Source organism: Oncorhynchus tshawytscha, linkage group LG25 (genome assembly GCF_018296145.1).
Source record: "Oncorhynchus tshawytscha isolate Ot180627B linkage group LG25, Otsh_v2.0, whole genome shotgun sequence".
NCBI lineage: Eukaryota > Metazoa > Chordata > Actinopteri > Salmoniformes > Salmonidae > Oncorhynchus > Oncorhynchus tshawytscha.
Genome location: NC_056453.1, coordinates 8,849,735 through 8,877,071, shown reverse-complemented (window position 1 = coordinate 8,877,071; position 27,337 = coordinate 8,849,735). Strand labels below are relative to the sequence as shown.

Sequence of the window (27,337 nt, the reverse complement as noted above, 5' to 3'; positions counted from 1 at the left end):
AAGTTGAGTTCGATCTTGTACTTCTCTCTAGGGGCTCCTATTTCTTCTGCTGGGCAGTCCGAGGTGAGCTGCATGCTTAGAAGGAACATTGGTTGAGGGTTTGGTTAAGGGCAGGGTTAAGACATTGGCAATTTTAGCATGTAAATCTTGGTGGGGCCAACTCTTAGATATATGCCAGCAAAGCCATTACACAACACAACACTAAAAAGTACATTTGTCACTATAAAGGTGACAAACGGTGCCCACAAACTGTTAGGGCCTACGTAAGTCCTAACAGCAGTCCTAACAGCAGTCCCAACACACCTTACCACTGTTACACCTGGCTATCAGCAGAGCCTTGTCTGGCAGTGAAACAATTCATTCAGCCCCATTTACTACCTTTAAAAAAAAACATACATGACCGATCAAAAGTTTTAGAACACCTACTCATTCAAGGGTCTTTCTTTATTTTTACTATTTTCTACATTGCAGAATAATAGTGAAGACATCAAAACTATGAAATAACACATATGGAATCATGTAGAAACCAAAAAAGGTTTAAACAAATCAAAATATATTTCATATTTGAGATTCTTAATTCAAAAGGCCCTCGCACATCTGAGCAATCTTTTTTGCAGGTGTATGGTAACAGTTGAACAAGGAAGGAAAAATTAAACCGCACACTGCTCTGACGAAGGCCGTGAGGCCGATACATAAGCTTATTAAAGATCAGTGATAGGATCAAGAGCAGTGTGAGGTTTCCTTTTTCCTTCATATTTGAGATTCTTCAAATAGCCACCCTTTGCCTTGATGACAACTTTGCAGACTCTTGGCATGATATGGCTGACTTGCTTAAACAAATGTGGCTTCTACTGACAATTCAGATGTACAAACTATGGAATAAGGGGACAACGAGCGGATAAGAGGCAATCTGTAATTTCGATTAAGACATTAATGAGCAATCTAGGATGGACGTACAGTAGTCAATGTAACTATTAGTTCAGCACTTTTGAAATGTTACAGCGCCAGCATTCAGAACATGGGATACTCTTACAGTATTCTCCCTGTACACAAAGTCAGAACCGTAGAATAAATAAAGGGTATAAGCAGACAATGAAAGCTCTTACAATATTTGATGATGACATTTCAGGCTATAGGCTACATGTGCACCACCAAGTCAGAACAGTAGGTTAAATTATGAGGGGAAAAGGGACCAAATTATTAAGGTGAGCCACATGTGCTACTAACAGCTTACTATATAATAAACACTTTATATTACTTTCTTAGCTACAGTATACATACACCCTGGTATATTACATACTTTATGTAGCAGCATACAATACATTTTTTCGACTCACCTTGTTGTGCTGTGCTTACTTGAACAGGAAGATGGCATGGCGGTCCTTCGTGGACAAATTTTGTCATCAAAGTCTGTAATTCTCTGGATTTATGGTACTTTCAAGACAACTGAGAATTCTGAAATAATAAAGGCAGAATCATGACATTAGTGATCTTCAGGCCCAAGTCTCCCTGTAGATTTTGCTGTGATGTAGTGTTCCCGTGAGTGACAGAACACTGAACTAATCACAGCGCAACTAGAGAACATTACCAACCCCAACACTTCGTATTTTCCAACATTACCAACCCCAACACTTCGTATTTTCCCGGTGGCTGCCCCACCACCGCAGAAAGCACTGAGCTAGGCTGAAACACCTGCATTTTGGAGCTGCCTTACTCAAGAAAGCAAAAAAAGAGACCATGTTTTTATGCTATATATATATATATATATATACATTTTGTTTGCCTGTTTTGCATGTTATTTGGGCATTAATACGTGCCACATTTCAGTCTGCAAACAATGTAAAAAATAAATAAATCATTGAGTTATTAAAGCTGCATAAAAACATGGTCTCTTTATTTTTATTTATTACTTTTTTCACTAAACAGGTGGGGCTCAAAACAGGTCCCATCTGCCCTGAATGGCAGGTCGCCACTGGGTGAAGGTAAGGGTCAGTTTTGGTAGGCTAGTCACTTTAAGCATCAGCTGTTTCCTTATAGTCCGTGGTGCACCTTGGAAGGAACCACACACTGTACATGGGCGAAATACAACTGACAAAATACAACTGGCAGATCTTTTTTATTTTTACAGATAATTATGACAAAACGTTGGCTTAATACTAAATGTATCATTTTTTAAATAAAAAATAATTGCTAAAATCAGAGTGGGCACGTGCCTTTGTGCCCCTTATGGGCATGATGTCTCTTTCGGACACACCCCCATATCATTTTTTTTCTCCTCAGAAAAGCAGCCGGGTTTTTTGGCGACGTCACATCTAGGAAAGTACACATTCCTGTCATAGTGCATTACTCGAACACAAGAAGATCTTTCTTTTTATGAAAAAACGGCCGCTGACTGTCTTATGAAATATCGTAATAATTAGCTATTGTTACACCAAGATTTCTGTAATAACCAGCTGCATTTTTTTTTTCAAGCAAATAGCGTTAGCTGGCTGTCCAACGAGCTAACTGTGCTATCTAACGTTAGCTAGCTATGTTTACTTTCGTCTTCAAGCTTCGTTGATCAGTCACGGGTGCAACAATCCTGCAAGGGAAACATGGGCGATTGTGAAGTTTAAACGTTTATCTTTATATTGCCCATTGATCAATTTTGTTTACGGACATCAGACAGGGGAGCTAAATTAATAGCTAAGGTTAGTTAGCAACGCTAGCTGACTAGCAACACTAACGAAGGTATGGCAAACTTGAAAGTTGTTTAGCTAAATAGCGAACGTTAGCTAGCACTAGCTGTAAACAGTAGCTATCAAGCTAACAGTTAGCTAGTAAATGCTTAATTTACCGCATATGTGGCTAGTTAGAAATGTTGACAATTTGCATAGCCAAATGTAACATTAATATTCCTTGTTATTACCGTTACAGCAATGGATAAGCCTCCTTTCAGACAAAACCAAAACTGCGGGAACTGGGAATTGAAAGAGAGATTGGGCATGGGCGGTTTTGCCCATGTCTACCTGTATCAACATCATGTAAGTATTTAACTAACGGCCACATTTTCATAAGTAACCCCTAGTACTCTAAGCTGTTCCAGAGTCCAGACTTGAATCATGGTAGCTGAATATCCTACCAAATCAGACAAAGAGTTGGATGTAATGTTTACATATAGTTGAAAGGAAGTTAACCACTTCCTAGATATGAATACTAAGCATGACTGGATAATATCACAGCTCAAATTTGCCAGAAGATACCTACCCTACTGTTATACTGAGATGCACAGGGATGTGAATGCAATCATGATTACTGTGAAGCTGGTGTGTTAATGGGTTGGAAAATGTACCTCAATGCAGGGATGGGATATGCGCTGTTTTACAAATTGTACCTTTATCCACAATGCTTCATGGAGAATGTTGGAATAATGCTAGTTTTTCTGAACACTGCCCTTTTTGTCTTTGTGCTAGCTAGGAGTAGACACAGCAGCCATTATGGAATGGCACATCATGTTGAACAACAGATGAGCTGATTGGCAAACACTGCCATTCCAAAATGGGTCACCGCAGCCGTGGCAACTACTAGCTAGTAGGGCCGGGACGATACTGTATCGCGATACACGTTAGTATCGTGGTACGGAAACACAACACGAAGCTAATTTAACTTCTTTAGTAAAAGAGGCTTAATGTTGGAAACAAACACCATTATGTTGTCATCCAGAGTCGAATGTATTTATTTTCCAAGCTAAAACACACAACATTTTAAAGCAGGTTTTTAAAGGACCAATAGAATTTGGTCTGCTTCATGTTAAAAATGTTGCATTTGAAAAAATATTGCGAAATGGTATTGTCCTGGCCCTACTAGCTAGCATGAGGATGAAAAATGGCAGTTTTCCGGGAAAACTAGCAGTATTTAAGTCTTCTCGATAGAGCAGTGTGGGTAAAGGTACCATTTGGAGTAGTGGCACATGCCATTGCTGCATTGATGTACGTTTTCCGATTTATAGCTCTCACGTGCTCCACGGAGAAGCTCATTGTAAACAAATATAACACTGAACCCAAACCGGCTGCGTGCGATCGTGCATACAATAATTTTTTCCTCCCATGCCACGGTACCAGGTTAAAATATCAAAGCAAACTCTGAACCAATTACACAAATTTGGGGTCAGGTCGAAAGCATTAAACATTTATGTCAATTTAGCTAGCTAGCTTGCACTTGCTAGCTAATTTGTCCTGGGATAACGTATAAACATTGAGTTGTTATTTTACCTGAAATGCACAAGGTCCTCTACTACGACAATTAATCCACACCTAAAACGGTCAACCGAATCGTTTCTAGTCATCTCTCCTCCTTTCAGGCTTTTTCTTTTCTGGACTTCATATTGCGATTGGCAACTTTCATAAATTAGGTGCATTACCGCCACCGACCTCGTTCGTCTTTCAGTCACGCACGTGGGTATAACCAATGAGGAGATGGCACGTGGGTACCTGCATCTATAAACCAATGAGGAGATGGCAGAGGCAGGACTTTCTGCGCGATCTGCATCACAAATAGAACTGACTTCTATTTTAGCCCTTGGCAACGCAGATGCTCGTGAGCAGTGTGGGTGCAATAATAGAATAATATAGATTTCTGAATGTATTTTATAACGGTAGGGTCAGTATCTTTTGGCAAAGGTCAAATGCCACCACTTGAGAAAAACACCCTGTAGCTTAAAAATACCTTGCTGTTTTGTGTTCTTCTCACTGTGAATTCATAAGTGCACATCTGTTGAGTTGACAAGATGAGATAATAGATGAGACTTGACTGTACCCCCCTTGTTTCTAAGGACTGCGGTGGTTAATTTCTTTACTATCAAATGAGGAGAGACAAACTTATCACACAAGTCAGTTATACTTAAACTAAATCTTTAATCACTTATTAATAAGGAAGCAGGTCAATACAACACACACATTTTAAAGTGAATCAAATTAGTTTGATGGATACCCTAGGCTTTGTACGACATTATAAATTACGTCGAGATTCCATCTTAATTCGCTCTAACTTTATGGAAAAGGTTTTAGTCAATAAATCCAGCAACTCCTCTCATGCAGTTTTATTTCAAATGTAGTACCCAGACAGAGAAAATCCAATAAGCGTTTTATAGTTACATCGTTAGGGTAAGTTAGGGTAACCAAAAGTGGACACACTCCAATCAGTTTCTGAGACAGTTTCCCAGACTTTGTAGACAGTTTAATGCTTAAACCTCATCTTTATCAAATTATCCATTAAAGATACCAACTCAACCTACTCACGTCTACATATGGGTGGTTTAAATTGTATCTAATTATATTCCCAGAATTATTTGATCAAATCTCTAGTAATCGATTATACACACTGTCGTGTCTTTGGTTATGCCGGATTAATTGCTATGACATGCTATTCTATAAAATAATTTCTCCGTAATTAATATCACCTGATTGAGCTAATCATGTACATGTAATTAACTAGAGTTGCACCACAAAATAATATTTATAGACCTGTTATCTTCCAAATAAACTCTTAAAGGTTTAGTAATATTTTACATCAATAGCAGTCAACATTAATCGTCATCTTACTTCAGTCTCATAATCTGAAAGTTGTTAATTCTAGGTTATCTTCAAGAACCCTGGCTAACAATTTGAATCAGCAATACAAAATTGGGTTTTATTATTTATTTACTAAATACCTAACTAATCACACAGGATTACATATACAAAGAATGAATTATACCTAGATAATTCTTTACGTCATAGGAAAACGTCCCTAGCGGGCGGAACAGATATGACAGCTTGTTACACAAAGGAAAAGGGGCGGGGTTTGAGTGAAAGAGCGGGAGACTGGGGAACAAAGGGAAGAAGTTGTGCTATCGTAAATACAGTATCTTATGCATTCTAAATTACCGCCCATTTGGAAAAGGAAAATGCAATAAATATTTACTCTGAGCTGCGCTTCAGTAGGTTGGTGGTAGATGGAAGACCGTGTTGCCAAACCGAGTCCTCTGTCCTTTGAAGAATGTTTCTGGTGGTCACTTGGATAAGTTATAGTAACGTCGTTGTGTGGGATACTCTGTCTGTTCCTTCCTAACCTGCGTTTGCAGCAGCGGTGGCTAACTCAACGGCTAGGAGGTATCACTTCTGTCGTGAATAAGAGTTCAAAGTTCATACCATTCGCAACCAAAGCTCATGCTGATGTTGGCTTCGTTCTGTAGTTTTTTCTGAACCATTCTGACATAGGATCGTCACCCTACCTCATTGGAACAGAGTTATGTTGTCGTCAAGGCTTTATATAGGAAGGGAGAAAAGAGGTGTGTGTCATAGTTTATAACCTCTGTCTCTTCACGTGGGCGGCCCACTGAGTGAGCAGCCCTAATTTATGAAAACCCACATCTCACATTTTAGAAGGTAAACTCACATTTCATCCCATCACAAATAATTTCATATACAAACATTTAAATTGAACAACAATTCCATGTGAATCTGATAACTCTGATGTATAGACTTTCCACTGTAGAGTTTGTCATCTTATCATTGATGAGAATGTCTCAGATGACAACCGAACTGACATCATATTCATTAAGTACCACTGCACATGTTCAATTGTTCGGGATTACCAGAATATAGTTAATTTCCCCCCCACATACTGATGTTCCCAGAATCTCTATGTTAAGCAAGGTTTTTTTTAAATGTAACCTCAGTAGGTTAGAGAAGGAAAAAGGGGGGAAGAGGTATTTATGACTGTCTTAAACCTAACCCCCAGGCCAACATCATGACAAGACATACAATTTATCATATTTTCATATATTCACAGAATCCATATAAAACTCACAACAACCATTCCATTTGCTTTTTCAAGGATTCTCCATAGCTACGAAGCAGCTCTCCAAACATACTCCCAGCAGAACAAAAAAATACACTTTTGTTTCCTAAACAATGACTATGGGATCCTCAACGGTTCTCTAACCTCCCCTCTCAGTACTACCACCCCGTGATATTCTATGATGGGCAGTGAATGAACAGAACCCTAAGATAACGTTATATTAAAACTTATCCACATTTCAAGCATCTGATTAAGCATATTTCTATGTGAATCCAAACGTCAGATTAAGACTCATTTCCATATTCACACAACTCTCATATCCTAGTCACACACTGCTATTCTCAAACATACCTAATCAATTAGTTTATCAACAATATTTTAACCTGCATTTAACCTATCTCATGACTTATTCCTAGGATAATGCAACTCATACATTTACATCTTTCAATACTTCTAAAATGTGGTACAGGTTTAAAACAATTACAAATGCACCTTACTATCTTATACTATATCATAAATGGTGTTAACTAGTTCACACAGATTCCGGATGTTTTTAACATTAAATGGCCAAAACAATTTCACACAGATTCTAGATATTTAACGCTAAATTACCAAACCCAGGGCATACCTGGCTAGCACATTTAAAATAATTGGAATTCACCACTTCTGAGGATCACTTTTTTCAGAATGAGGTCCTTCTTCCAATAGGGTTTCACCAGGTACCGTGTTTCACACAGAACCCAGAGTCACCCTGGCCACTCACCCCTACAGACCGCACCAATCCCCACTCTGATCAATTCAGTGTCGGGACGTACCCTCCTCACACATGAATACCCACTCAGAGCCTACGTAACAGAGGCTTTTCTTAACTCGACCTCAATTGTTTTGCTCACCTCTTTATTTAAAAAAAAAAATGTTTGAGATGTGGTATCCACTCGGCTCGCTGCATCTCAGAGCAAAGGTGGGTCCATCTGCTTTGTTCCCGAAGTGTGGTCTCCCTGAGATCCCAAGTTTGAGGGATCCCTCGTGCATGATTTACCCAGGTCGTCAGGAGCAGTCACCAAGTGAAGATTCACATCCCATCCTCATCGCCAAATGTGGTGGTTAATTTCTTTACTATCAAATGAGGAGAGACAAACTTGTCACAAGTCAGAGTTATACTTAAACTAAATCTTTAATCCCTTATTAATAAGGAAGCAGGTCAATACAACACACACGCATAAAGTGAATCGATTGAGTGCTCTACAATAATAATGGCTGGTTGACGATTCACGATCAAATGATTCGTTGAGAGCCCCGAGACAAAAGTACAAAGGTCTTTTATAGCCAAGATACACCCCTATCAACCTACATGACAAACAACAGATATATAGAATGGGTCACAAGGTTAAGATTTGTATGAAAGATACCTATAATACATAGCAGACAGTATCTGCTGTGTCAACAGTTTTCATTGTATAGAGACCAGTGTCTGTCCCTCCGACTCCAAACTGGAACCATCTCTCTCTGGTACCATATCGAACAGAAACATTAACTCATGCTCTGGAATGCTCTTTAGGTTTTATCACCCAAAATACATTGTAAATCTCCTCTGTGTTACCTCCCAGAGGCCCATCCTCAGTATAACACACACACAATAGTTAACAAAATACTCTATTCTGTTGCTTAAAACACCCATTTGATGCAATAAAAGTATTACAACATAATCTTGCTATTTTTCCACCATAGGACACATCAGAAAAAATTGCGGTGAAAATGTGTCGCCTGGAGTTGACAGCAAGAAACAAAGACAGATGGAGCAGAGAGATCCAGATCATGAAAAAGTTTGTCTGTCGTATTATCCTATGTACATCATTGAATGCCACACACGTTTGAACTGGGTGACATTTACTTTTTCAATGAGTGAAATATCGGCATTTGCTTCTTGTATAGTGCATTCGGAAAGTATTCAGACCCCTTGACTTTTTCCACATTTTGTTACGTTACAGCCTTATTCTCAAATTGTTTAAATTGTCTTTTCCCCTCATCAATCCACACGCAATACCCCATAATGACAAAGCAAAAACAGGTTTTTAGAAATGTTTGCAAATATATTAACAAACTGAATTCACATGTACATAAGTATTCAGACCCATTGCCTAGTACTTTGTTGAAACACCTTTGGTAGTGATTACAGCCTCGAGTCTTCTTGGGTATGATGCTACAAGCTTAACACACCTGTATTTGGGGAGTTTCTCCCATTATTCTCTGCAGATGCTCTGTCAGGTTGGATGGGGAGCATCGCTGCACAGCTAATTTCAGGTCTCTCCAAAGATGTTCGATCTGACCTTCATCAGACCTTGTTTCTCATGGTTTGCACTGTATTTATCAAGTACAAAGTCTTTAGGTGCCTTTTGGAAAACTCCAAGCTCGATGTCATGTGCCTTTTACTGAGAAGTGGCTTCCGTCTGTCCACTCTACCATAAAGGCCTGTTTGGTGGAGTGCTGCAGAGATGGTTGTCCTTCTGGAAGGTTCTCCCATCGCCACAGAGGCACTCCTGAGCTCTGTCAGAGAGACCATCGGGTTATTGGTCAGACCATCGGGTTATTAGTCACCTCCCTGACCAAGGCCCTTCTCCCCTGATTTCTCAGTTTGGCAAAGCGGCCAGCTCTAGGAAGAGTCTTGGTGGTTCCAAACTTCTTTCATTTAAGAAGGATGGAGACCACTGTGTTCTTGGGGACATTCAATGCTGCAGACATTTTTTGCTACCCTTCCCCGGGTCTGTGCCTTGACCCAGTCCTGTCTCGCAGCTCTACAGTCAATTCCTTCCACCTCATGGCATCATGGTGTTTGCTCTGACATGCACTGTCAACTGTGGGACCTTATATAGACAGGTGTGTGCCTTCCCAAATAATTTCCAATCAATTACATTTACCACAGGTGGACTCCAAGTTGTAGAAACATCTCAAGGATGATCAATGGAAACAATGGAAATGGAAACAACCTGAGCTCCATTTCGAGTCTCATAGCAAAGAGTCTGAATACTTATGTAAATACATGTTTAATACATGTTTGCTTTGTTGTTATGGGTTATTATGTGTAGATTAGGCATTTTTATTTTTATTTAATCCATTTTACAATAAGGCTGTAATGTAACAAAATGAGGAAAAGGTTAAGTGGTCTGAATATTTTCCAGATGCACTGTATTTATCAAGTACAATGTTTTTCTTGCCTATTCAGGTTGAGTAATCTCAATGTAGTGACAGCCAGAGACGTGCCAGAGGAGATGAAGCACATTGCCTTAAACGATCTTCCACTGCTGGCCATGGAGTACTGTTCCAAGGGAGACCTCAGAAAGGTGGGGCAGCTGAAGATGAATACTTTATTGTCCATTCACCTTATAATCCACACACTTTTTATTTTATTTGCTATAAACCCCCTTGACATATACAGACTTTCGAGTGGTGTCAGCCATGTTGCAGTGCCCCTGGATCAGTGAGGGGTTCAATGCCTCGCATATGGGCACAGTGACACAAATGGTTCTGTCATATGAGCAGGCATTTGTCCAACAATGTGTTTATGGTTGAATTTGACAGATGCTGAGCAAGCCTGAAAATTGCTGTGGACTGAAAGAAAGTGAAGTACTTTCCCTGCTCAATGACGTTGGTATGTACTGTACCCCACTGTTGTATTGTGTATAATTGTGGGTCTGCATAGAACTGATTTCTGAATGGTTTTTATATGCAGGTTCAGGCATCCAGTATTTGCATGAAAACAAGATCATACACAGAGACCTTAAACCAGAAAACATAGTGCTCCAGGAAGTCAATGGAAAGGTAACCTAATATTTATGGACCAGCACACAGTGTTATCATGTTTTTTTTTTATATAACTGTTTACATTTTTGTGTTATTGATGTTCTCTGGTGTGACTTTGTTTATTTTTAAAGACTACTGTTAATCTTGCAATCTTAATATGTCTCAATGTTTTCCTTGTTCAGTTGGTTCACAAAATTATAGACTTGGGCTATGCCAAAGACTTGGACCAGGGGAGTCTGTGCACTTCATTTGTGGGAACACTGCAATACCTGGTGAGCATATTATCCCTCCTGCAAGCACTCCTAGATTCCTGTTGACTTAACGTTGCGACATTGTCTCTGTCTGTTAGTCACGATTGATTAAAACCGGACTTACTAATTGATACTTGCATATCTTTTCCCCCCAGGCCCCTGAATTATTTGAGAATAAGCCTTACACTGTCACAGTGGACTACTGGAGTTTTGGCACAATGATATTTGAATGCAGTTGTGGGTTCCGGCCTTTTCTGCACAATCTTCAGCCTGTCCAGTGGTAGTTGTCCCTGCACATTTAACAGTTTTCAAGTGTTAGTTTCAATTCTGAGTGATCCTCCAAGGGAGACTAGGTAACCACCCTGAATGCCATTTGATATGTTATTCCTCAGGGCCAGCAAAGTGCGGAACAAAGGTCCCAAAGACATCATGGCTGTGGAGGAATTGAATGGGGAAGTCCGATTCTCCACACATTTACCATACCCCAACAATCTGAGCAGGTCAGACACCGTCACATATTCTATTCTAGTGTCATTATTACAGTGCTTTCAGGAAGTATTCATACCCCTTGACTTATTCTACATGTTGTTACAGCCTGGTTTCAAAATGGATCAAATATATTTTTCTCTCTCGCCCATCTACACACAATACCCCATAGTGACAGTGGAAATCGGTTCTACAAAGTATTGACTTGGGTGTGAATACTTATTTCAATTAGATATCTGTATTTAATCTTCAATAAATTTGCAACAATTTCTAAAAACATGTTTTCACTTTGTCATTATGGGGTATTGTGTGTAGATGTGTAATTAAAAATATATATAATTTAAATTCAGGCTGTAACACAAGTGTGGAATAAGTCAAGGGGTATGAATACTTTCTGAAGGCACTGTAACCACCGGTCTTATTCTGTCTGTGTATAGCAGGGGTGCCCAGCTCTGGACCTCGAGGGATGTGTATGCTGGTTTTCATCAAATCAAAATCACATTTATTTATATAGCCCTTCTTATATCAGCTAATATATCAAAGTGCTGTACAGAAACCATGCCTAAACGGCAAGCAATACAGGTGTAGAAGCACGGTGGCTAGGAAAAACTCCCTAGAAAGGCCAAAACCTAGGAAGAAACCTAGAGAGGAACCAGGCTATGAGGGGTGACCAGTCCTCTTCTGGCTGTGCTGGGTGAAGATTATAACAGAACATGGCCAAGATGTTCAAATGTTCATAGATGACCAGCAGGGTCAAATAGTAATCACCGTGAACAGGTCAGGGTTCCAGGCAGAACAGTTGAAACTGGAGCAGCAGCACAGCCAGGTGGACTGGGGACAACAAGGAGTCATCATGCCAAGTAGTCCTGAGGCATGGTCCTAGGGCTCAGGTCCTTCGAGAGAGAGAATTCGAGAGAGCATACTTAAATTCACACAGGACACCGGATAAGACAGGAGAAATACTCCAGATATAACAGACTGACCCTAGCCCCCCGAAACACAAACTCCTGCAGCATAAATACTGGAGGCTGAGACAGGAGGGGTCAGGAGACACTGTGGCCCCATCCGATGATACCCCCAGACAGGGGCCAAACAGGCAGGATATAATACCACCCACTTTTCAAAGCACAGCACCCACACCACTAGAGGGATATCTTCAACCACAAATTTACCATCCTGAGACAAGGCAGAGTATAGCCCACAAAGATCTCCGCCACGGCACAACCCAAGGGGGGGGCGCCTACCCAGACAGGAAGACCAAATCAGTGATTCAGCCCACTCAAGTGACGCACCCCTCCTAGGGACGGCATGGAAGAACACCAGTAAGCCAGTGACTCAGGCCCTGTAATAGGTTTAGAGGCAGAGAATCCCAGTGGAGAGAGGGGAACCGGCCAGGCAGAGACAGCAAGGGCCGTTCGTTGCTCCAGTGCCTTTCCGTTCACCTTCACACTTCTGGGCCAGACTACACTCAATCATATGACCCACTGAAGAGATGAGTCTTCAGTAAAGACTTAAAGATTGAGACCGAGTCTGCGTCTCTCACATGGGTGGTTAGACCATTCCATAAAATTGGAGCTCTATAGGAGAAAGCCCTGCCTCCAGTTGTTTGCTTAGAAATTCTAGGGACAATTAGGAGGCCTGCATCTTGTGACCATAGTGTACGTGTAGGTATGTACGGCAGGACCAAATCGGAAAGATGGGTAGGAGCAAGCCCATGTAATGCTTTGTAGGTTAGCAGTAAAACCTTGAAATCAGCCCTTGCCTTAACAGGAAGCCAGTGTAGGGAGGCTAGCACTGGAGTAATATGATACATTTTTGGGGTTCTAGTCAGGATTCTAGCAGCCGTATTTAGCACTAACTGAAGTTTATTTAGTGCTTTATCCGGGTAGCTGGAAAGTATAGCATTGCAGTAGTCTAACCTAGAAGTAACAAAAGCATGGGCAAATTTTTCTGCATGATTTTTGGACAGAAATTGTCAGATTTTTGCAATGTTACGTAAATGGAAAAAAGCTGTCCTTGAAGAAGTCTTGATATGTTCGTCAAAAGAGAGATCAGGGTCCAGAGTAACGCCGACCTTCACAGTTTTATTTGAGACGACTGTACAACCATTAATATTAATTGTCAGATTTAACAGAAGATCTCTTTGTTTCTTGGGACCTAGAACAATCATCTCGGTTTTGTCCGAGTTTAAAAGTAGAAAGTTTGCAGCCATCCACTTCCTTATGTCTGAAACACAGGCATCCAGCGAGGGCAATTTTGGGGCTTTACCATGTTTCATTGAAATGTACAGCTGTGTGTCATCCGCACAGCAGTGAAAATTAACATTATGTTTTCGAATGACATTCCCAAGAGGTAAAATATATAGTGAAAACAATAGTGGTCCTAAAACGGAACCTTGAGGAACACCGAAATTTACAGTTGATGTGTCAGGGAACAAACCATTCAGAGACAAACTGATATATTTCCGACAGATAAGATCTAAACCAGGCCAGAACTTGTCCGTGTAGACCAATTTGGGTTTCCAATCTCTCCAAAAGAATATGGTGATCGATGGTATCAAAAGAAGCGCTAAGGTCTAGGAGCACGATGACAGATGCAGAGCCTTGGTCTGATGCCATTAAAGGTTATCATCCTTATTTTTTAGCCACAGACTCATTGCCAAGTAACAGAACATTGAGATAAAAAAAAGAACTTATTGTGGAGAACAAATATGGTTGTCTGTCAAAAGTAGAACAGGGAATCATGTCAGCTCAAGTTATGACCACATTCTGAATGTTTCACCTCATTGAGCATCATAAATCGAAAACCAAGATGATAACTTGAGGGAAACGACCATGACCTGTATAGATTGAATTTGGGGGGGGGGGTGTTAATTTGCATTGCACTCATTCAGGACACTCCTGGAGCCCATGGAGATGCTGCTGCAGCTGATGCTGAAATGGGACCCTGTCCAGAGAGGAGGCAAGACTAACGCTGACAGCAAGAAACCCCTGTGCTTTGAAGTGCTGGAACAGATATTATGCATGAGGGTTAGTTCTGTAACGTATCATGCTGTATCTCTTGAGCTAACAATAGTCTTTCAAGTGTCTCTTAAGGCTAGGCTCTTATTTAATTTTCGCATGGACAATATTCAATTAACGCTTCTATTTCCCATAGTGTGTTAATGTACACATAATATAGTTTTTAAACCCATGTTAAGTTTGCCTGCTCGTGCTTGTTATTTTGGATTGACTCTATCTGCTAGCCAATCAGCTTCCTTTATTTTACCCATATAATTTATCCCATTGGCAGGTTGTCCACATCCTGAACATGACCACGGCCCAGGTCCACTCATTCCAGCTGGCCCCAGATGAGAGCCTCCATAGCCTGCAGCGCCGCATCGAGACTGAGACCAAGATCGAGTTGGTCAACCAGGAGCTGCTGCAGGAGACAGGGGTGTCGCTGGACCCCAGGAAGCCCGCAGCCCAGTGTGTCCTCGAGGGGGTGGTAAAAGACTTTGGTTCCACTTTGCTATTTCAGTGTTGTAATGTTGTATTTTGTTAGAATATAGTTTTGATACAGCACATTGGAAAATCTTAATCACCTGTTTAGCATTAACATATTTAGCAATTGACCACCATGTAAAGTGGTTGTCTTTGTGTGTTGTGCAGCGAGGCTGGGACAGTTACATAATCTATTTGTTTGACAAGAGTCTCACCAAGTACTCTGGTCCCTTCAGTGCTAGACAGCTGCCTGATAAAGTCAACACTATTGGTGAGTACTGCCTTCTCTGTCTGCTGATAAATATTGAGAGATCTAAAGGCGATCGGATGGAAATACAAGCTCATGGAATTAAATAGAGGTAGTGTTTTTTTATTCTTAGACAACAAAAACAGAATTGAGCATTCAGTTAAACTTGTGCTCCTTCCATGGTTTGGTTCAAAGATGTCTTCAGTCATATGTACCAAGCCTTATGTAGGAGTTTGTTGTCCTTTTTCCTAGTGCGGGAGGCTAAGTCTCAGCTGCCCCTGGTGGTGCTGAAGAAGGTGTGGGGCGAGGCGGTGAGCTACATCTGTGGATTGAAGGACGACTACAGTAGACTGTTCCAGGGCCAGAGAGCTGCCATGTGAGTAAGCCTGCTTTACTAGACACCAAAAGAGTGAAGCTAAAGGAAGCAAGATTCTTTCTTTTGAATTTGGTAATGTCTCAAACTGGAATAGCTGAAAGAAGTTTCCAGACTTGCTTTGGAAGAATCAGCTCTTTGCTTTTTCATATGGCATGTGTGATCTTGTTATTTTGATGTATGTTTTAGTTTTTGTAACAGACAAAGTTATTGTATTCTGTGTGTTTGTCCAGGCTGAGCCTCCTGCGCTACAACACCAACCTGACCCGGTGCAAGAACGGCATGTTTGCCTTCTCCCAGCAGCTGAAGGCCAAGCTGGACTTCTTCAAGAGCAGTATCCAGTACGACCTGGAGAAGTACAGCGATCAGATGCACTATGGGATCTGTGAGTAATGGCTGTCTGATGATTGGTAGTGCCAGGAATGGTCACCCACATGGCCTGCAGCTGAAATGATACCCTATTCCTTATATTATTGAGCGCTGCTTTCAACCAGGGCACAAAGGAGGGAATAGTGCCATTTTAGAAGCAATCATGGTTTTGTATTATGATAAGATAGTGTTGGTTATTTTCATGAGATTTGTTTTTTTCCCCTCTCCCACAGCCTCTGAGAAGATGCTGAAAGCTTGGCAGGAGAATGAGGAGAAGGCGGCTGCATATGCACAGGTACTGGTTGGGATGGATTTTTTGGTATTGAAGGCTGGTCATCTTAGTTGAGCTGCTGTCTGAATGGCTTGAGGTACAAGTTAACCACAGATCTAGGATCAGATTACCCCACCAATCCTAATCATCCCTAGCTACACCTGCTGTCTGAGCCCGATGTGTAATGTATGTTTTGTCCACTAGGTGGCCGAGGTGAGCCACCTGGACGAGGAAATCATGTCGTTACACTCAGAGATCGTGGAGCTGCAGAGGAGTCCCTACGCTCGTCGCCAAGGAGACATCATGGAGCAGCTGTGAGTGTTCTACTCTAGGCAGGAATGACAGGCTGTCTGCCTCTACTGAATTAAATGCATGAAGGGTCTAGGACAGTGGTTACCAACCTTTTCTGAGTCAAGATCACTTTCGTAGTCAAAAAGCAAGCTGAGATCTACTGCTCAGATTAAAAAAAATATATATTTTTACATTAAACTGACAAACAGTTTTGTAGGAATGAGGTTTGGGCAGTTGGCCTAATACCTTATCACAGCATATTGGCTATATAATTGATCATATTATATTTCAAAACTCAGAGCTTTGATAACAAAATAGGACAGTTGGTTTAGCACTTGTGAGGCACTGTGGAGCATGAAATGAAATAATTAGCTTTTTTATTTTACTGGACTGATGGTACCTGCATCTGATGGTCAACGAGGTCAATTCACAACGTCCGTGATCTTCAGGTGGAGAAGTCGGAGAGCTAGAAAGATGCCAGGGTTTCCGACTTGGAATTCAGAGTTGGATGACTGTTCAAAACTATTTTTCCCAACCGCCCCTCAGTCCCAGCTCTCCTCTTCCTTTCCTCTGGTGAGACTGACCAGAGAGAGGAGACACCGTCTTCCACCTGATGGCGAAACTCGAGTCGCACCTCATGCACAAATTAATGTTGTTCCTATGACCAGAGAAAGTTATTAAAATTGACACAACAAACTGCTAATAATAATAAAACGCAGGGCTATCGATACTTGGCTACTCATTCATTGCAGCTGCAGCCCGAACGGAAGTACGGAGAAACGCATTTTGCGATAGCGTTGAATATAAACAGTGACAGTGCTGAATATAAACATGAACTCACTCATAAAAACAGCAGCTCTTTGCTGTATTCATTGACAGTCTCTCTGTGGTATTAAATACTTGGCTAGTAGCCTATTAAACTTGGCTGTGGCCAGGGTCATGGAAGCTCTGTAGCCATGGTGATTTGAGCTATCCGATTGGTCAGCGCAGTAGATGCACTCGATTTAGTCATAGATTTGCCCTTTCCCGCCGGGTAGGCGGAGTTTGTCTCATGGGAACACTTTGCTTACCTGGTGCGCAGGACTTGAATCAAGTGAATATACTGGCAAAAGGTGAACAATATTTTAAAAAAGGAGCGCAAGCCTTTATTGTTCGTTGGCTTTTCTACAGAAATATTTGGTGATCGACTAGGAATGCCTTGAAGATGGCGATCGACCGGTTGGCAACCACTGGTCTAGGAAGTGCCAGGAAGTTGTGGAAGTAGATGGAGCCTCATTGAAATGTTTGGCTTCTGATTTTGCTAGTAGCTGACCTGATGTTGTTTGTCACTTGCATTGCCTGTCCTATACATCTAGAGTACTCAAATGCACATATTAAGAAGAAAAGGTAAACTGCTGTATCATTCTGAAAGCCTCAAACAAGATTTAAATGAATGTTCTATGAGAATTGATCATTTATTCCTTGATTTCAGGGAGGACAAGGCGATTGAACTCTACAAACAACTAAAAATGAAATGCCGAAGTAAGCCACTTTTGTCCAATAAATACAGTCACTGCATTGCAGCCATTTTCAATTTCAATAAGGCACTGTAGTACTTTTGGATATTGAATAGAATCTGTAATCGTACGATGGTAGTTGTATAAACACCACCACGTTCTGACACCTGTGTGCTGTTCTTCCCTCAGCACCTGACCCTGGTGTGAGCAGTGACAGCTCAGAGATGGTTAAAGCCATTATACAGACTGTCCAGAACCAGGACAAGGTCCTGAGAGACCTCTACACACACCTCAGGTAAGCAGGGTCTGGGACTGTTCAGTGGACTGTCACGTCACCAACTGAACGCTGCAGATAGAAGTGCCCTTAATAAAGCTGACCTGATTCTATACTCTGTATGTTAGAGAGGCATGCGTCTGTTCTATGCTATATATTTTTACCTCATTCTTAACCTTTCGCAGCAATGTGCCTTACTGCTGAGGTTCCCAAACTGGGGTCTGCGGCAGGGGGTCCACGGCCAGATCTCTAAATGTATTTATATTATATGCATTGTTTGTTTATCTTCTATGAATATTGCTAACAACAGATTAAACCAATTTTGGCTAAGGGATTTGTAAATTAAGTTAAGAGGGTGTAATACAATACTATGTAATATTAATCTACAGTATGTTCTTAACCATGGGTAACATGGTCCTGGGAGGCTCACAAGGATATTAGTATCCATAGTACTTCTTGTATTTCCCCCCCCCAAAATGTTGTTTTTGAACATAAATTCACTGTAAGGTAATCTATAGAACTGCAAAGTTTCTTCTCTGCAAAATGTGTAGAATTGCAGGAAATTAGCTTGGGGTCATGCAGGGCCTATAGTTTTGCATGCTTTCTCTCTATATTCAGCTATTAATAGGCTACATTTGGTTATTATGATATAGTTTAAAAAAAACATGGCTAATACAATTTAGCAATGCCAGTCATTACTCTTCTTTAGAATTGCATTGTATACATTTGTTTCTAAAGTACAGTGTCATTTTGTGAAGATATGAAAATGGGACGCTGCCTCTATAAGAGACATATAGACATGGCTCTAGTAGGCTAGCCAAGACAAATGCCAGGTGTCTTTTTGTTGCTTTCTTTTTGCTGACAGTCAACAGTTGCCTGCATATATTCACTATTTAAGGTTTACTGTTGTAAATCACTTTCCCTAAAATACATAAATAAGCTCTGTGAGGAGATTGATGGGCACTTATTTTTGCTCTGGACAGCTCGCGTGTGCGGTGTGAAGGAAACTCATGTACTGCTCGAAGTTTACTCGTGGGTCACCTGGCTACCCTGACTTCTTGCTCCAGCCAATCGCTTCCCCACGCCTGTTGCCAGAGAATTTAATGTTGATTTATCTGGCGTAAGCTGCCTCCAATGCTGTTTTAGAGAATTTGGCATTACGTCCAACCAGCCTCACAACCACAGACCACATGTGGCCACGCCAGCCCAGGACCTCCACATCTGGCTTCTTCACCTGCGGGATCATCTGAAACCAGCCACCCGGACAGCCGATGAAACTGTGGGTTTGAACAACTGAAAAATGTCTGTACACATTGTCAGAAACAGTCTCAGGGAAGCTCATCTGCGTGCTTGTCATCATCACAAGGGTCTTGACCTGACTGCAGTTCGGCGTCGTAACCAACTCATTGGGCATATGCTCACCTTCGATGGCCACTGGTACACTGGAGAACTGTGCTTTTCACGGATAAGTCCCGGTTTCAACTTTACCGGGCAGATGGCAGACGGTGTGTATGGCATCGTGTGGGCGAGCGGTTTGCTGATGTCAACGTTATGAACCCAATGGTGGTGGTGGGATTATGGTATGGGCAGGCAAGCTACGGACAACGAAAACAATTGCATTTCATCGATGGCAATTTGAATGCACAGAGATACCGTGATGAGATCCTGAGGCCCATTGTCACTCATCTGCCGCCATCACCTCATCTTTCAGTATGATAATGCACGCCACTGTCACAAGGACCTGTACACAATTCCTGGAAGCTGACACTGTCAGTTCTTCATGTCCTGCACACACACCAGGCATGTCCCCCATTGAGCATGTTTAAGATGCTCTGCATATGAAAGCGTATTCCAGTTCATGCGAATATCCAGCAACTTCGCACAGCCATTGAAGTACATGTCGCGCTACATGAAGTAAATGGTGGTTACACCAGATACTGGCTGGTTGTCTGATCTGCACCCCTACCTTTTTTAAGATATGTGACCAACCGGTGCAGATCTGTATTCCCAGTCGTGAAATCCATAGCTTTAGGGCCTAATGAATTGATTTAAATTGAGTGATTTCCTTGTGAACTGTAACTCAGTAAAATCTTAAATTGTTGCATGTTGTGTTTTTATATTTTTGTTCAGTGTACAAATAGCATAACATTTACATGTGTAGTCTTCAAATCTAATTTTATTTGTTACGTGCTTTGTGAATAACCGGTGTAGACTAACAGTGAAATGCTTACTTACGGGCCATTCCCAACAATGGAGGGAAATAACAAACAAAAAAACACAGGGAATAAATACACAATGAATAACGATTAACTTGGCTACATACACAGGGTACCGAGTTGATGTGCAGAGTTACTGTATCTACTTTAATTACCTTGTATGTACATATAGATAGGGATAAAGTGACAAGGCAACATGATAGTAGTAGCGGCGGCAGCGTATCTGAGTCAAGAGTTAGTGCAAAATGGGTCAATTCAGATAGTTAACCAAATACCTACCTGGACTAACTATTTAGTAGTCTTATGGCTGGGTAGAAACTGTTCAGGGTCCTGTTGGTTCCAGACTTGGTGCTTCGTTACTGCTTGCCATGTGATGGCAGAGAGAACAATATGACTTGGTTGGCTGGAGTCTTTGACAATTTTTCAGGCCTTCTTCTGACACCGCCTACTATAGTGGTCCTGGGTGGCAGGTAGCTCGGCCCCAGTGATGTACTGTGTACGCATTACCCTCTGTAGTGCCTTGTGGTCGGATGCCAAGCAGTTGCCATACCAAGTACTGATGCAGCCAGTCGATATGCTTTCAATGGTGTAGCTGTAGAACATTTTGAGGATCTGAGGGCCCATGCCCAACCTTTTCAGCTACCTGAGAGGGAAGAGGCATTGTCGTGCCTTCACGACTGGTGGTGTGTGTTTGTGGACCATGGTAATTCATTAATGATGTGGACACCGAGGAACTTGAAGCTCTCGACCCGCTCCACTACAGCCCGGTCAATGTGGATGGGGGCATGATCGGCCCTCTGTTTGCTGTAGTCCACAATCAGCTCCTTTGTTTTGTTGAGGGAGAGGATGTTGTCCTGGCACCATACTGTCAGGTCACTGACCTCCCTATAGTCTTTCTCGTCATTGGTGATCAGGTCAACCACTGTCTCGTCAGCAAACTTTAAGGATGGTGTTGGAGCCGTGCGTGGCCACACAGTCGTGGATGAGCAGGGAGTACAGGAGGGGACTAAGCACGCACCCCTTGGAGTGGGTCAAGGGTGTGTTGGATAATGTGTTGATGTGAGCATGACCAGCCTTTCAAAGCATTTCATGGCTACAGATGAGTGCTACGGGGCAATAGTCATTTAGACATGTGACCTTCGTGTTCTTGGGCACAGGGACTATGATGGTCTGCTTTAGATATTACAGACTGAGTCAGGGAAAGTTTAAAATGGCAGTGAAGACGCTTTCCAGCTGGTCAACAAATGCTCTGAGTACACGACCTGGTAAGAGTATTTGAGCGGAGCGAGGAGCGTGCCAAATTTGGCTGGGGCGTAGAGCAAGTTTCCCAAAGGCTGGAATGTTGGCCTTCTCGCCCTCTCCAATTTCGCTTCTATAGCTCTCCCAAGTAGTGCTCATGTCATCAGCTCAGGGCATGCCCAGCCCAGCATGCATTTGCAGTCTACTTGTCTGATGCTATAGCCCATGCTATGTTTTAGCTAATGTCATGGAGTTTGCTAAATATTTTCATAAAGAAACTGATAAAACACACAGGTGCAAAATCAAGGTGACTTACAAAGTTGAGGCGCAAGAGAGGGTTGTGGTCAGATTTGCCAAGTGGAGGGTGAGGGGAGAGCTTTTTCTGTGTGTTTTCAATGGTAGACTGTGACAGAGTAGGTAAATGTTGAACTGGAATACCAAAATGCGCTGAACAGTTACTGTCCCAACATGTTTTTACTGGTCCCAGGCCATCGTTAATGTCGGACCTTGCACGCAAAATAAAATAAATTAATATGCCAGATATGGAAAGTGCAAATTCACTCACATTGTATGGAACGTGCAAATTCATTTTCTCTCCCTCGACTGCAACCACGGCACACACAACGCATACAACCAGGTACCGAAAGGCGGGACAGACAGCAGACCGTCAAACCAGCAGTATTTCGCCATCATTGCTGACTTTGACTGACAGGCGCCTGACCTATCGAAAGATCGCTAGAAGATGCATATTGTTCTTTCTAGAGGGAGAGGGCTCGGAAGACTTTTCTGACTAACGAATTGAAGAGTAGCCTACTTAATTTAAGTGGAAAACACTGTTTAACTTCTGTTTCCCCATCCAGTAAGATCTTATTGAGCAAGCAGAAGATCATTGACCTGTTCCCGCGCATCGAGAAGACACTGGAGAACATCAAGGATGCCGACAACACCGTGATGCAGATGCAGATTAAGAGACAGAGAGAGTTCTGGCACCTATTGAAGATTGCCTGTGTGAGTGATGATGAGGTTTTATCTATAGAACTTCAGTAAAGTTAGTCATAAGATCATGAAGTCATATAACTTACTATAAGATGGCATTGGGTTATTTTAAGTCATGTGCAATTGACCCTTTGCTATGCCTCGTCCCAGATTTATGGGCAACCAATTGCTGATTGGACACGAGCTAACCTTGCTCGTGTCCGACAAGCCTCAAACAAGCTCTAGTTTTAAACGGATGGAAGCCAATGATGGCAATGGCAAAAACCAGAATGTATTGTTTAAATGGCAAAATCATTTAAAAGTGCACCAGGGTACTTGCGACTGTGATCCCTAAAATGCAGAGCCTGTTGGGGTATTTTTTGAATCCAAAATTATACTTTTGTTCCATTGTTTGCTAGCAGGTTAGCTAGCTACACTGGCACTGCCTCCATTGAAAATGCTAGCTGGCCATTAAAGTTGCACTATGCAAAAATCGCTCCGCCATTTCCTCATTGGTAAAGCTAATAGTTCACCTAATTTCAATTTGTGACAAAATAAGATGGTACAATGATTCTCTATACTATCTAAACCACTGCTAAATATATTTTCCATAACCAAAAATATTGTTTCAGCTGGTTGAAGCTTGTGTACAAAACTTAAGAACGTGAAGCATAGATATAACGCACATAGAACAGATCTACCGCTTCTTAGACTTGTTTTCAAGTAGAATGAGAGATTTATAACTCACATTTCTATGTGAATTTGGTCAGGTCTTGTTTTTTAACTTGTTTTCTATAAATGTATTAACTAGTTAAGCTAGCTATATTATGCATATAACACCTATTGTCAACATATGATTTGAGAGCACTAATTAGCTCAGAGAGTGGTTAGTATCTTTGACTACATGCTGACAGTTTATTCAGAGTCATCCAGTGTCTAGTCACACCTAAAAACATAATTTTACCATGATCCTGTGAAGCAATTGATATGACAGTCCACCACAACATACCAGGGGGTCTCCTGATTAGCAAGAAGCAGTCTGCTTAATTTCATTGTTTATTAAAAATACTGTTTATGATCATTGTGAGCGTTTTTCTCCACTAGTTTGGAGAATTGGGCTTCCCAGGAAAATGCCTGCGGTTGCAACAGTAACCAAGGGGGCGGGCTTGACTTGACTTAGCAAAGGGTACATTTTCTATAGAATTCACTTAGCCTAGTTCATAATGTGAACGTGTTCTATATGAGTAATGGCATTTGTCTTCTCCCAGGCTCAGAATTCTGCAAGGAACTCGATAGCAGCCAGCCCAGAGTCGTCCAACCCTCTGCAGGTGTCCCAGTGGGCCCAGTCTGCCCAGCCCATCAGCTCCCCTCACCCACTCACCTCCCTACCTGGACCCAATGACAGGTACTGGTCAATACAGCAGACAGGAAGGGTTTGTGTTTTGTGTAGCAGATTGAAAGGAATGTCCAGACATTCAGCAGCAGACCAAAAAGAATGTCCTTCGTACATTGTGACTTATTCTGCCTCTCTCTTTCTCTCTCCCTTCCAGTGATGCTGCCCCACGACTGCTTCAGGAGAACCAGAAGTACCTCAGTCAGCTGACCAGCCTGATGCAAGAAGCTGCTGACGAGCAGTCCAAAAGCGTAGTGGTAAGTTAGGCCATTTTCTCAAAGCTAGCTAGGCTTGTAATGGAATCCTGTTTCCTGGTATTCTGTCAATGCAGTGTCTTATATTTCACTGTTGCACTTCACCACATTTTCTTCAGTGTGTTAGAGAGACTGCCGCTAAAAATCTACTTCTGTTTTGAAAATGACCTATGTGGCATCGATAAAGAGTCATCAACATTTTATTCTAGTGTCAAAATTTACTACAAAGTGTAAATAGGATAATTAGGGTCATAAAGTTAGTCTAATACAAAATGGAGATTTGCGAGAATATGGCAAAAAAATGTGATGTAACATAATAAAGGGTACCGTAAGTTTTCCTTGGGTTGGGTTTATATTTCAATCTTGCCCTCAGCTGGCAGCAACCAAGTAATCATCAATCGCAGCACAGCTGCATGTGACCCGTGTAGTAATGGTCAGTTTAGTAGTTAGGGACCATCAGTTAATTACACAAGGAATAAAATATTGGGACAATTTCAATAGCTTCAAATTTCAATTACTTAAAACTGTCAAACCAAATCTATTGTAGAAATTCATATACAAATATTTAAAGCATTTGAGACAACTAAAAGATGTGCAACATTAAAATATTGTCGCATTTAAATTGTGACAAAAGCCCAAATCAGAAAGTTCAGCCCCCTTTTAAGTCTTTATAATATGTGATTCACACCTGAAACACATACTTTCTTCTTTAGTTGGCACCACTGGTGTGCGTCATTTACCCAGCACTCTCTTATGTGGGTCAACTCCCTATAAGGGTGGGATTAAGTATCCCAGGTCAGGAGCGTGATGAGGTTCTGAGTTTGTTCCTTCTCTTTTGGCCTTCAGGATGTCTCTTATCTGACCTTGTTAAGTGTAGAACATTACCTTAAGGCTAACTGAGTTTGAATTTAGACTCTGATCCATTTAAAACAAGTCTGGGGAGGTAGCCTAGCGGTTAAGTTGGGCCAGTAACCGAATCCGTGAGCCGACTAAGTGCTAAATCTGCCTTGAGCAAGGCACTTAACCTTACTTGCTCCTGTAAGTCGCTCTGGATAAGAGCGTCTGCTAAGTTACTCAAATGTAAATGGGAGGTTGGCTGCCTTGCTGGAGGGAACGGAGATTAATATCTAAACCACAACCCAAACGCCATTCTACAGCGACAACCTTAAAACCTGACCTCAATGTAGCTTTGTGTCATAATAATGTTTGTCTTTGTAGGACCAAGATTGGAGCTGGACTAAATATGAAACGTCTACAAAACTGCAAAAACGAAATGTGTGAATTCGTCAACCACGGGAGACTGCTGAGGGGAGGATGGATCATAATAATGGCTGGAATAGAGTGTATGGAATGGCATCAAACACATGGAAACCATGTGTTGAATACCATTCCATTCATGCTGTTCCAGCCTTTTATATGAGCCCGCCCTCCCCAATTCAGGTGCCACCGGCTGTCTCTGATGTCAACAACAAACAAGGCATTGTCTAGCTAATCCCTGCCTGCTCTCCAACCAAGTAACACTAAGGACTGAATGTCGTTAACAAAATGGAGTCACGGTTATGTTGTACATTTTGATGTGTGGTCATCCACTTTAACGACTAGCCGGAGGGCCCCCCCAAAAAAAAATGGCTGATAAAAAATACACATGCTCAATGACTCACTTCTCCATTTTCTCAGCTATTTGGTGGGAAAGGTGGATGATGTAGCATGGCTTTTATATGAACAAAAAAACGGATTATCTGAACACAAGACGTCAGTCGTCCTTTGCTCTTCAAGCAAATGTCACCTTTTCCTCACTGATTATTGTGCAAATCTAAGTACCACTATTCATCAAAATTCACATTTTACTATTAATATCATATCAAAGTATCTAAACTGTTAAATCAGGCGAACTGTAGCATCTGATTGTGAGTGAAAGTTTTGTAATGACGGAGTATAGCTACAGTGTGTTTGGGCTATGGAAATGGGACTGATGTGCATGCATATCAAGCTTTCTTATTTGTATTGAGCCTTATCATGTCTCCTGATGTGACTCAACACAAGGAAAACCACAAAAGATGGAGGTGGTAAAAGGAAATTACAATCAAGCAACAGCACTTTGACACTCCCAAGTATCCTGGTTCCCTTCTATACAGAGGAAGTAGTCAGACATCTGGGGGATGGATAACCTCTAGAATCCTGTTTGAGTCTGCTCTAGTGACACAGCTCTCGTTTCAATCATCCAATGGGACAGGAAATGTATAAACTGTATTTAAAATAAAGTCATGCATCGATCAAGGGGATAGGGTTTTGATCATGTGTGAATCTTATTTTGATTTAAGAAAAGTATTCTATCATGACTACACACTTTACATAGAAGGGGGGGAAATATGGAAATCCCATAGTTTGTGACAAAGGATGCTGGTCTGTTTCATATGTTGGAATTGTTGATATGTTTAAACCTGAAATGGAATACATACAAGTTAAATTCAGTTTTTTGTGTGCATTCTTTTCACTGGATGCTCAATGTATGGAAACAAATGGCGGGACATGGTAAATTATTGAATGTACTGTAGTTACAACCCTTGAGGTGTAACTTAAGTGTTGACTGTAACAAAGATAAAGTGGATGCTAATGCTCCAGAAAGATGTATTTATGTAGTTAAGTGCAATGGACAACATTTATTTTTAGTAGTTAAGTGACATATCAGTTTCCTTCATTAAGGTTTGTTTCCATCTGATGGTTTTAACCTGTCTATGAATGTTTACTTTCTAGCAATTGTATAGATTAACATTTTCTTGGTATTACAATAAAAAATTACTTTGGCATGAATTTGTATTCCTTACATTGGTTCTGAAGATGCTCTTTAACTGTATTAAAGCAGTCCCCTGGCTGCTGTGGATTGAGAAAATGTAGCCCTACTTTACTATGTTTGTGGTACTCCCTATTTCTGCCAGTGGTGGTTACTATGCCCATATTTCTGCTTTACCAAATTCCAAAGGTTGATTTTAAATATGCTTGCTGAAGCTTGAGGAATGTGTGTAAAGAAGAAACCTGTCTGCAAACAAACAAGCTGTGTCTTTGGTTTACTGTGGTTACATGATTGCTTGTGTTCAGGGAAACC

At 41.4% G+C, this 27,337-nt stretch overlaps 1 protein-coding gene across 2 annotated transcripts; it reads left to right on the top strand.

Moving 5' to 3' along the window:
- The first annotated feature begins 2,283 nt into the window (after window positions 1-2,283).
- On the top strand, window positions 2,284-27,045 carry LOC112224128 (inhibitor of nuclear factor kappa-B kinase subunit alpha). Of its 2 annotated transcripts, none has more exons than XM_024387451.2 (22): window positions 2,284-2,690; window positions 2,917-3,023; window positions 8,548-8,642; window positions 10,040-10,157; window positions 10,396-10,465; window positions 10,547-10,635; window positions 10,800-10,889; window positions 11,024-11,148; window positions 11,261-11,368; window positions 14,248-14,383; window positions 14,646-14,840; window positions 15,005-15,107; window positions 15,336-15,459; window positions 15,690-15,841; window positions 16,059-16,120; window positions 16,301-16,410; window positions 17,859-17,908; window positions 18,073-18,178; window positions 22,473-22,620; window positions 23,856-23,992; window positions 24,138-24,237; window positions 25,453-27,045. In XM_024387451.2, exons 2-22 carry the CDS (start codon window positions 2,919-2,921, stop codon window positions 25,513-25,515), a joined length of 2,286 nt encoding a protein of 761 aa, XP_024243219.1. In that variant the 5' UTR covers window positions 2,284-2,690; window positions 2,917-2,918; the 3' UTR covers window positions 25,516-27,045. The 2 variants fall into 2 exon arrangements, with proteins under 2 accessions (XP_024243219.1, XP_024243218.1); XM_024387450.2 differs by having other exon boundaries at window positions 2,284-2,730.
- Window positions 27,046-27,337: the final 292 nt, after the last annotated feature.

Coding starts and splice junctions, on each gene's coding strand:
- LOC112224128 (XM_024387451.2), top strand. CDS start 2,919: ATGGATAAGCCTCCTTTCAGACAAAACCAAAACTGCGGGAACTGGGAA. Junction 8,643..10,039: donor GAGATCCAGATCATGAAAAA/GTTTGTCTGTCG, acceptor TTGCCTATTCAG/GTTGAGTAATCTCAATGTAG. Junction 16,411..17,858: donor GGAGACATCATGGAGCAGCT/GTGAGTGTTCTA, acceptor CCTTGATTTCAG/GGAGGACAAGGCGATTGAAC.